Source organism: Suncus etruscus, chromosome 9 (genome assembly GCF_024139225.1).
Source record: "Suncus etruscus isolate mSunEtr1 chromosome 9, mSunEtr1.pri.cur, whole genome shotgun sequence".
In the NCBI taxonomy this organism is placed as follows: domain Eukaryota; kingdom Metazoa; phylum Chordata; class Mammalia; order Eulipotyphla; family Soricidae; genus Suncus; species Suncus etruscus.
In genome coordinates, this window is record NC_064856.1 from 107,209,133 (window position 1) to 107,219,661 (window position 10,529).

At 52.9% G+C, this 10,529-nt stretch overlaps 1 protein-coding gene across 4 annotated transcripts; it reads right to left on the reverse strand.

The window, feature by feature from the left end:
• Positions 1-270: 270 nt before the first annotated feature.
• Positions 271-9,893, reverse strand: SLC22A6 (solute carrier family 22 member 6). Of its 4 annotated transcripts, none has more exons than XM_049779660.1 (10): positions 9,525-9,893; positions 8,706-8,809; positions 8,352-8,506; positions 7,034-7,202; positions 6,286-6,409; positions 5,853-5,968; positions 3,341-3,555; positions 3,139-3,247; positions 645-716; positions 271-378 (listed from the first exon to the last, which is right to left on the reverse strand). In XM_049779660.1, the coding sequence occupies exons 1-10, from the start codon at positions 9,891-9,893 to the stop codon at positions 291-293; spliced, it is 1,521 nt and encodes a 506-aa protein (XP_049635617.1). In that variant the 3' UTR covers positions 271-290. The 4 variants fall into 4 exon arrangements, with proteins under 4 accessions (XP_049635617.1, XP_049635616.1, XP_049635615.1 ...); XM_049779659.1 differs by having other exon boundaries at positions 271-414; positions 642-716; XM_049779658.1 differs by having other exon boundaries at positions 645-848.
• Positions 9,894-10,529: the final 636 nt, after the last annotated feature.

The following is a 10,529-nucleotide window of genomic DNA, read 5'->3' on the forward strand; positions in this document are numbered from 1 at the left end:
AAAAGGCAGGCGGTAAGGAGGGATGAGGGGGACCCCAAATAAAACAATCCTTCTTCAGTTATCCAGGATGGTTTGTAAAGTCACCGAGGCTTAGAAAGAGTAAGTCACAGATCAACCTTTTAATGACGGGGTCTTGGTGGTGCTATCCAGGGAGGGGAACCCCTAAAGGAGGGTCTCCCCAGCATCCTGGTTTCACATGTGGGCTGCCACCTCCCCTTCCCTTGACTGGAGTGGGTGGCCCCGGGTCTGCTGGACCCTCTCTCCGGAGGTCTTTGCACTGCTCTCAAAGCTCAGATTTTGTTCTTGTCTCTCACTGCAGCCTGGAGTGGGACCATTTGCTTCTGTTGCTCCTGTTCTTGCCGATTGGGTTTCTTTCTCCTGGAAAAAGGGCAGGAGAAGGGAAAATTGGGGGCCAGGGAAGAGAGGCTACCAGGGAGCTCTGTTCTCAGCCACACCAGCTGCCAATCTCCTGGCCACAAATATCTATTGCTTTCTGGTGCCTCAGGAAAACTTCACTTTGCAGGTGCTGGGGTGGATGAATGGACAGAGAACTTGGTCTGGAAGGAGGTTTGCTGAAAATCGCTGGTACCCCAGTTTGGATCCGGGGTGAGTCTTTACTCCCTGGGGGGAGGGAGTTAGCTCACCTGTTCTCCAGCTCTTGCACTGTGTCTGGCAGTGGCTGGCCCCGGGTCTCTGGCAGGAGGGCTGTGAAGATGCTGGCAATCACAGGGATGGTACCGTAGATGAAGAGAGGCAAGGATGGGTACAGCTCGGACGTCATACTCACCAACGGACTGACGATGCTGCCTACACGAGCCATGGTGCTGCCCATTCCTAGACCCGTCTGCCTGTGGGGTCCCAGGAAGGGCTGTGGGTTAGTTCCGGGGTGAACAATGAAGGGTTGGCTCAGGAGGGGGTTGGGGCACCCAATATTTTCCCCTTGCTCCATCCTAGGGTCTTCATTTGATGAGTCAATCAAGCTGACTTTTTTTTTTTTAATTTGGAGATTTTCTTTTAGAGGTGAGGATGGACTCTTGAGCATTATTGGGGGGCTGGGAAAACCCAGGGGCCACTCCTGTGATATTCAGCCCAGTATTGTGGGGTAGATGGTTCAATGCTTGAGTCTGGTGATGTGGGGCTGCTTGAACTCTGTGCTTGGCTGTTTCCAAGGCCACACTTGGCAGTGATTGGATGATACGTGGTACCAGGGATCAAACTGGGGTTGGCTGCATGTGAGGTGTAAGCTTTGACCCTGTACTATTTATCCAGCACGGGGTAGGGTTTTGGGGTGGTTTGGAGGGACCATATTAAGTAGTTCTAGGGTTGATTCTTGGCTCTGTGCTCAGGGGTTACTCCTGGGGTATCAGTGGGACTGTCTATGGTGCCAGGGTTGGAACTAGGTTGGCAAATGCTGTACTATAGATCTCTGGCTTTATATCATGTTTTATATTATTGTTCTTTCTCCCCAAATGTCCCATCTTAAGGTTTTCATTCCAAGAAGTTTCTGGAAGCCTGCCATTTCTTAGATGCCACCAGGAATTGTGCAAGCCAGGGCATTTATTCTTCTCCTTTTATCTATATCTTTTTGCAGTGGTTCTTAGGCTGTCCCAGGACTGTCTACCTGCTTTCAGTGCTCACGGAGCCTTGGTTGTGATTTCTTGGGCTGCTGGATGCCCTGATAGTGTTATCAGGATGTCACATGACAATGGGGAAGTGCGGGGATCTTTAAAAATTATTACTAGAGAAGCCGGAGCGGTGGCACAGGTGGTAGGGCATTTGCCTTGCACACGCTAACCTAGAATGAACTGCGGTTCGATCCCCAGCGTGCCATATGGTCTCCCAAGCTAGGAGCGATTTCTGAGCGCATAGCCAGGAGTAACCCTTGAGTGTCACCAGGTATGGCCAAAAACAAAACAAAAAAACTCCAAGATATTATATGGTGTGCCAGGGACTGAATTTGGGTCAGCCACATGCAAGCGGAGTGCCTTACTAGCTGTACTATCCCTGTTCCTTATGGACTTATTATTATTATTTTCACACACACATATATGTTACACCTAGTAATACTTGTGTCCAGTGTACTGCCCCCCCCATCAGTGCTGGGTGCTGTGTGGTACTAGGATGAGGCTCAGGACCTTGCATGTACGAGGCATGTGCTCTACCACTGGACCCGTAGCCCCAGCTTGTGTTTGTTTTTTAACAGAGACAGCCTTTCCTCCCTTCTCCTTGGTCTTGGTAGTTGGGCCCATGTTTCTCTGTGTGGCTGGCACCCTGCTGGGCAGAACTTGACTCATGAACAGCAAAGGCTTTGAGGTGCCAACCCTCTCCACAAGTGACTTTTTTACTTTTTTTTTTTCTTTAGTCCCACAAGTGACTTTTGACATTTCCCCAAACTACCAATTGTCTGCCAGTATGGAGGAACCAAGGTTTCTAGACTCTCAAGTACCAAACATTTTATAGAATTTGCCACTCATTCGCCCTCTTAGACTCAAGAAGGTTCTGGGAGGGGCTGGAGTGGTGGCATACGCAGTAGGGTGTTTGCCTTGCATGGGCTAACCTAGGATGGACTGCAGTTCCATCCCCCTGTGTCCCATAAGGTCCCCCAAGCCAGGAGCAATTTCTGAGTGCATAGCCAGGAGTAACCCCTGAGGGTCACTGGGTGTGGCCCAAAAAGCAAAAAAAAAAAAAAAAAAAAAAAAAAGAAGAAGTTGCTGGGAGGTTGAGTCTGTGAAGGTAGAGCCAGAGGACATGGAGGGTGGCCTGAGTGACTGAAAATCCCCAGTGTAATTGGCCCCGAGTGATTCAGAACTTCCAGGCTCAAGGCCCACTTCAGGAGATAGGAGAGCTCCACTGTCTTTAGAGTTCAGTTGTGCTTAGAGCTTCTACCTGATTCTCTGGAGATCAGGGAGGGCCTTCCAGTCTCTACCTTTGTGGTGCATCTTTTCCCTAATTTCCTGGTGTAGTCCCCAAAAGGCGCCCTTTTTGAAAAACTCTACTGAGGTCAACCCCATCCACACCAGGTATGTCTTGAGTGCTGGGCCAACCCTGCTGGACCTACTCTGGGTTCTCACCTTTGTATAGGGTTTGGTGTGGGGGATGGGTTCCCCAAATCCCTCCCCTTTCTAGACTCCCACTCACCGGATCATGGTGGGATACAGCTCTCCAGTGTACAGGAAGATGCAGTTAAAGGAGGAGGCCAGGCAGCCCTTTCCCAGCACTGCCAAGGAGGTCCGGACAATAGTCTGATCTAGGGAAAAAGTGGGAGATGTGCAAAGTGGGGTGAGACCCAGTGGCTGGGGTCAGGTTTGCCAGATGAAGATGTGGGGAGGTGGGTGCTCACCCCGGGGTATCACCCCATTGACCAGGATGCAAATGCCGGCCAACAGCAGGGAGGCCAACTGAGCAGGCTTGCGGCCCAGCGAGTTGATGACCAGGAAGCTGATCAGCTTGGCCGGCAGGTCCACAGCCCCGAAGATCATCTGGATCAGGTAGATATTGACCCCAAAGCCCTGCAGATCCATGACCAACCCGTAATAGGCAAAGCTGATCGCAAACCTGACGGAGAGACACATTGTCACAGAGGGGGAGAGATTGGGGCAGTGTTCACTTGGAGTAGTTGTGTGTGTGTATGTGTGTGTATATGTGTGTGTGTGTGTGTGTGTGTGTGTGTGTGTGTGTGTGTGTGTGGTTCCTGCTCAGAATCTAGAATCTTCCTTGGTTATTATATTTTCAAATTAGCTTTGTTTGGGGCCAGAGCAATAGCACAGTGGTAGGGCATTTGCCTTGCACGCGACTGCAAAGGACGAATCTGGGTTCCATCACCGGCATCCCAAATGGTCCTTCAAGCCAGGAGCGATTTCTGAGTGCATAGTCAGGAGTAAACCCTGAGTGTCACTGGGTGCAGCCCCAAAACCAAAATAATTTATTATTTTTTTGGTTTTGGGGCCACACCTAGTGATGCTCAGGGCTTACTCTTGGCTCGGCACTTAGGAATCATTTCTGGTTTAGGGGACCCTATGTGATGCCAGGAATTGAACCCAGGTTGGCCATGTACAATGCAAATGCCCTACCTGCTATGTTATGACTCTGGCACCTATCTTTTCTTTTCTTTTTGGGCCACAACCTGGTGATGCTCAGGGGTTACTCCTGGCTCTGTGCTCAGAAGTCACTCTAGGTGGGCTCTGGGGCCATCTGAGATGTCTGGGATTGAACCTGGGTCAGCCCTGTGTGAGGCAAACTCCCTACCGAAGTGCTACCACTCTGGACCCAATCGTTTCAGATATTTAGTCCACAGGATAAACATCAGGGGCCTCTTTCCATCTTTTGATAAATTGTGTCTGTAGTGATTGAGCAATTTTCTGTGAGTTGCTCTGTAGGGAATTACTTTTTTGTTTATTTGTTTTTGCCTGTACCGTGGCACTGCTCAGGGATCACTCCTGCCTCTGCACTAAAAAAATCACCCCTGTTGATGTTAAAGGGACCAGATGGGATGCTGGAATCAAACCTGGGTTGGCAGTGTGCAAGGTCAGCCTCTGGGGTCGCTTACCAAGCTGCCGTGCTATCATCACTCTAGCCCCTTAGTTTGAGGTTTGGTCTCCTTTGTTACTATGGGGCAGAGGGAGTACAAGTACAAGAAGTTCTACAAGCCAAATCTTCTTTTTTTGTTTGTTTGTTTTTGAGTCACACCTGGCTGCGTTCAGGGGTTACTCCTGGCTCTACGCTCAGAAACCGCTCCTGGCAGGCTCGGGAGACCATATGGGATGCCGGGATTCAAACCACTGTTGGTCCTGGGTTGGCCGCTTGCAAGGCAAGCCACTGTGCTATCTCTCCGGCCCCAAATCTTTTTTTTTTTTTCTTTTGCTGTTATTTGTTTGTTTTGTTTCATGGCCACACTTAGGGCTGCTTGGGGAGTGCTCCTGACTCTTGCTTGGGGGTTGCTTTTGCTGGTATTTAAGCAGGAGGTCCTTATGGAGCTGGGGATGGAAACAGGGTCTCTAGCCTGTAGGACATGAACTTGCTGTCTGGCCATGCAAGCCAAGATTTCTGAATACAAGTAGCTGGAAGAGCCTTGCATGACCTGTGTATGGTCTAGGGAGAGGTCTGACTGAGCTCAGGAGAGCAGAGCATCCATAGCACAGGGACTCCACAGAACAGAGGGAGCAGAGAGAGCAGAGGGAGGGAGTGTTGTCCCTCCCACCGAGGCTCCTAACTGGCTTGGGGTTTCCATGGAGATGGGAGCCAAGGAAAGCTCAGCACAGAGGAGCCAAGACTTTTGCAAGCCTCCACCCAAGTGTCCTTTATGAGTAGTGCCTCCTGCATCTTCTGGGCCCAGGGAAGCTTCCAATAGGCTCACCAAGACCCAACAGCATCTCTGAATGTTTGCCAAGCCAGCCTGCTCTCTGCTATCAAGATACTGTTCTTTTTTCTGGGGGGAAAGGCTTTGGGCCACACCCAGGTGCTCTCAGGGGTGACTCCTGGTTCTGTGCCCAGAAATCGCTCCTGGCAGGCTCAGGGGATTATATGGGGCGCAGGGGGATGGAATCTGGGTCAGCTGCGTGCAAGGCAAATGCCCTACCGCTGTGCTATCACTCTTGCCCTGGATATAATTCTGATGGCTCTGGGTAGGGGGCCTTGATGCCAACAGAATGTGTTCAAGGTGGGACAGAGAAAGAGAAGAGTTGAAGGACCTTGGGAGTGATGCTGGTTTGGAGAGTAGTCCTGGGCTCAGGCCTGCCTGGGGAGACTTGTGTATTCAGAGCAGGCATGCACCGCTGACCCTGCCACCCCTGGCCTCCTGTTTCTCCCCAGCTGGCTTTGTATCTCTGGTATGTCTGTTCGTCAGTCTGTCCTACCACAGCATGGAGAGGCAGAGGAAGAGGCGCCGGAGGGTGGGGCAGCGTATCAGCATCATGGCGGAGGCCTGGTTTTGGCTCAGGGTCAGCTCCTTATGCAGACTGGCCTGTAGGACCTGCCAGGGTGGGTGTGGGGGGGCACAGCTCAGGAATCTGGGCTCAGCCTCCCCTCACTCATGAAAGCCCTCTGGGTCTGGGAATTTGGGTTCAAGGTTTTCTTTGTAGGGAAGGGGCTGCCCAAGCAATTTTCAGGGGCTTTAGGGGGTCTCAGACATCCAGACATAGTTGCTGAGTGGGCTGGACAGTCCAAAGGGCCTGATAACAGAGTGTTGCCCCAGCCCATGGGGCTGGTGGTCACTAGGGCTGTCCCAGAAGCCTGAGATGTCTGGGGGACAGGTCTTGAGATGTCTGGGGGAGGGCAGATCTCTCTCACCTCCATGCTCAGCTTGGCCCCCTCTTCACTCTTCTTGTTGATCCGGGCCACTTTCTGTAGTGCCTTCAGGGTGCGGTCCAGTCTCCCAGAGGTGGCGTACCAACGGGCCGATTCAATGAAGAGCCTAGCAGTGGGCAGGGCCAGGGGGAAGCATGGATTCAGTTCTAGTGGAACAAGCTGGTGGGCAGTGGTGACATGAGGAGGTGCTTACCAGGGGCTTTTAGGGTGCAGTTAGTTCAGTGCTTGGTTGTTGAAGAAAGAAGGGGCAGCTGATGGGAGACCTGATATACCCAGGGCCACACCCTTCCTCCCCCTAGCCTCAGTTTCAATATATATATTGGTTCCATACCCTACAGCCCTCTGGGGTTACTTCAAGTTCTGCTCTCAGAAATCACTTCTGCAGGCTCAGGGGACCACATGGGATGCTGGGGATCAAACTTGGGTTGGCAGTGCACAAGGCAAATGACCTACTCACTGTGCTATCGCTTGGGCTCATACCAAGACATATTTTTGTTTGTTTGGGTTTTTGGCCACACCTGGTGGCAAATGGGGGTTACTCCTGGCTCTGTGCTCAGAAATCACTCCTGTCAGGCTCTGGGGATCTTATGAGATTCTCCGGCCCCCTTACCAAGACACATTGATATGACCAGGGTAGAGCCTTCTCTGAAGGGTAGGGTGGAAGGTTTGGTTAGAGGGGAGGGCTTCCTTACCCTGGGAGTACCCCCGCTTGCCCCGGGACCTCACCCACCAGGAGTAGATGAAGAAGGCGAAAAAGGGCACCGAGACCGTGAGCTGCAGGTGGCGCCATTGAGGCACGGCGTAAGCCACTCCGGCCAGCAGAAACTGGCCCAGGCTATAGGTGTAGCCGACGAGGGTGCCCACGCAGGCTCTCGTGTGGATGGGCATCCACTCCACGTCTAGAAAAGGGGTTAGGGCAGGCATGGTGACTTCCCAGGATGCCAGGAGGGTGGAGAGACCCTTCTTCCAGGTGAGTCAGCGCATCCCTCCCACCATCCCAACCTTGGTGTGTCCCAAGGCTGGTTGGGAGGAAGGTGCATAGGGAGAGGCCAGATTTGCAATGGGGGTGGTGGGGTGAAGGGTAGAGGGAGGGGTGGGTTTGGAATCTCTGAGGATGGTGAGGATGGTCCCATCAACTCTCCTCCCCATCTGTCCTAAACAGGGTCTGTTTTCCCTCTGAGGTATCTGACTTTTAACAGTCTAAACTCCACACGGTCGGCCCCTGGTCCCTTTTCCCAGCCAGGGCAGATGCCAGCCTTGGTGGCTTGGAGGAGGCAGGGTGGGAGGACTTTGGTTGTGCTCTGTTCTCTCCCTCCCAGCTCTGGTTGGGGTGCTTCTGATTAGGCCCAGTGACTTGGGAACTTAGAAAGGGAATCAGGGCTAGAGTGTCTGATCTAGGCGTCTCTCCCTGGCCTAGTCCAGACTTGCTTCATTCCTCTGTCCGGAGAATCTCCAATCCTTCGAGTTCCTTGGGGATTCTTGATGCATGACTTGGGGAAAACCCCTTCTCTTCCCCCCCATCTCCAATTCCTCATCAGAGGAGTGGGGATTAAGATGGTAAGGCTGGCGTAGGAGGTGACTTATCATTGATATCTTATGGACATTTTGGACTTAGGAGGAAAATGTATTTGTTCCATGTGCCAGACATGAAAACATCATCGTAGTTGACAGAGAAAAGAGCGAGTAGAAATTTAATTGACTGAGCCTCAGACTAGTTTGCACATCCCCTGTGGCGACAGTCCTCACTCCACTCTCTAATGCCTTTGTACTTGCTTTTCACCTGCAGTGTGTGTGTGTGTGTGTTTGTGTGTATGTGTGTATGTGTGTGTGTGTTTGTGTGTATGTGTGTGTGTGTGTGTGTGTGTGTGAATATGCATGTGCCCTGGGTACCAACAATGAAGATATTTAAATCAGGGGAGTCAGGATGGAGGGGAGCTAAATGGAAGATCAAGTTGGTTGGAGGGGCAGACCCAAGGGGTAGCAGGGATTCTGAGTGGGAGAGGAGGTGGGAAGGAAGGCTGGGTGGGCAGACGGAAGGGCCCCCTCACTCAGTGTCATGCAGTTGATGGTGATGCCAGCTACGGACATGCCCGACAGGAGCCGAAAGAAGCAGTAGAGGGAGAAGTTGGGAGCGAAGGCCGTGCAGGTCCCAGACACGGCCGTCTGCAGGTAGTTCAAGATCAGCACCTTCCGGCGGCCTAGCCTGTGTGTATGTGAAGATAGATGAGGCCCTCACAAGATTCTCTGAGCTGGGGATGGGGGAGCAGGCTGGAAGCTGGGATGGGAGCTGTGGGGTCACGTAGGGCAGGGACCATAGGACCTCACATTAAGCCCACAGGGAAGGCCCCACCTCCCTCCCTTGTCACCCCCACAGCCCAGATCTGGGCCCCCCTAGGACTGACCTGTCGGCCAGGTACCCAAACACCGTGGCTCCGAGAAGCACCCCCACCATGTACAAGGACTGAGCCAGCTGGCGTAAGGCCCTGTGAGGACACACGAGGTCCCACTGTGGAGAGGGGACAAGGGTCAGGCCCACAGAGCCCAGCTGCAGTCTTCCCTCAGCCCCGGTCGCACTGGGCTCTGTGGCACCTTCTTCCCTCTACACTTTGCTTTGTCCTTTGCCTCTGGGTCCCCAAGTGGAGATGCTATTAGACTCCACAAGTGACCCAGTTGTCTGGCTAAGGCTTCTACGCCCTTAATCCCAGCCTTCAGGGAATAGAGCTGTGTTCTCTGTGTGTCTGAGTTTAGGGTGTAGGCGGGTGTGTGGTATTTATCTATATGTGTTCAGTGCATGTCTGTGTGTCTCTGCGTGTGCTTTGTCTGTTTCTAGGTATGTGTGTGTATGTGTGTGTGTGTGTCTATGTGAGTGAGAGACTGTCTGAGAGGGGAAGGCAGAATTGGGATGATGCGTGTGTCTGTATGACTGTTGAGAGCTGAAGGTAGAGTTGGAATGACGGAATGATGTGTGTGTGTGTGTGTGTGTGTGTGTGTGTGTGACTCCCTTAGAGGAGAGTTGAAATGGCATGTATGTGAGTGTCTGACTGTTTTAGAGAGGATGGCATAGTTGGAATTGTTAGCCCATATCTATGTGTGTCTGTGTGTGTATGTGTGACTCTCTTAGAAAGGCAGAGTCAGGATGACGTGTGTGTGTGTGTGTGTGTGTGTGTGTGTGTGTGTGTGTGTGTGTGTGTGTGAAGGAACCCCAGTTCAGGTCACCTCACCTCAGTCACGATGGTGGAGGGGAAGGTAGAGTTGTCATAGATCCAGCCGTCGGGGCAGGGCTCTGTGGTCCCTGTGCTATTGGCCTCGGAGTCGTTGGCCCAGGGGAGTCCCCACTGGGGGGACGTGAATCGGAGACAGGATTCTCGCTGCCCCTGCCTGTTGCGGGGCAGCCAGGCCTCCAGCTCGGGGTCCCGGCTGAGATTGGTGCCCTCGGGTGGGCGGCAGTGGTGGGTGGGGATGGCGGCCGTGTAGTTCTGCAGGGTGTTGTGCGAGGCCATCAGGAGCAGCGGGAGGACCACCAGAGTGACCTGGAGCTGCTGGAAGCGGCCGACGCCCCCCACCTGCTGCAGGAGGTCATTGAAGGCCATGGGGCCAGGCCGTCGGAAGACTCCCAGGCCCCGTGTCCGCTGCCTGCCTCCCTTTGCCGTCGGACAGGGGCCGGTGCTCTGCCTCCGAACAGCTGAATCTGAGCCGGCTCTGTGGGGGGACAGCAGCCTGGACGCGCTGCCCCTCCTTCCTGCTCCCTTCCGGGTCTGTCCCTCCCTTTCTCTCTCGGCCTCTGCTGGCCCAGAGGCAGCGTGGGGGTGCTCAGACGTAAGGGCTGCTGGAGCTCTGACCCCTTACACGGGCAGTGTCGAATGCTTCGTCTGGAGGGAATGAGTTAAAGTGTGACTTGGTAGCAGAAGGATTAACCCTCCCAGTATCCCTGTGTCAGTGGAATTTCTCCAAATGGGTATAAAGGGCAGGAGAGGGCTGGAGGGACGTTCTGGGGGCGCCCACCTGGATATTTGGGGTCAGGAAGGAGTGAGTGGGACCTTTTTATTTGCCTGGCAGGGGTGCCGGGGAGAAAGAGTGGGTTCTTGAGGGGTTTCTGTCCTTTCTGGTGGACAGGATCAAACTCTTCTCTTGGAAGGAATGTACAGAGAATCATGGGATGTGCAGTGAATTTAAGTCCGAAAACAATATTAATTTATTGTTATTTATTATTGTAACAGTGTGGAGGT

Bases quoted from the DNA above. Each gene is read 5' to 3' on its own strand.
- SLC22A6 (XM_049779657.1), bottom strand. From the start codon at position 9,893: ATGGCCTTCAATGACCTCCTGCAGCAGGTGGGGGGCGTCGGCCGCTTC. The intron at 3,248-3,340 runs GTGAGCACCCAC...CTTTTTCCCTAG, and splicing joins CAATGGGGTGATACCCCGGG to ATCAGACTATTGTCCGGACC. The intron at 849-3,138 runs GTGAGTGGGAGT...GGGACCCCACAG, and splicing joins CTGTATCCCACCATGATCCG to GCAGACGGGTCTAGGAATGG.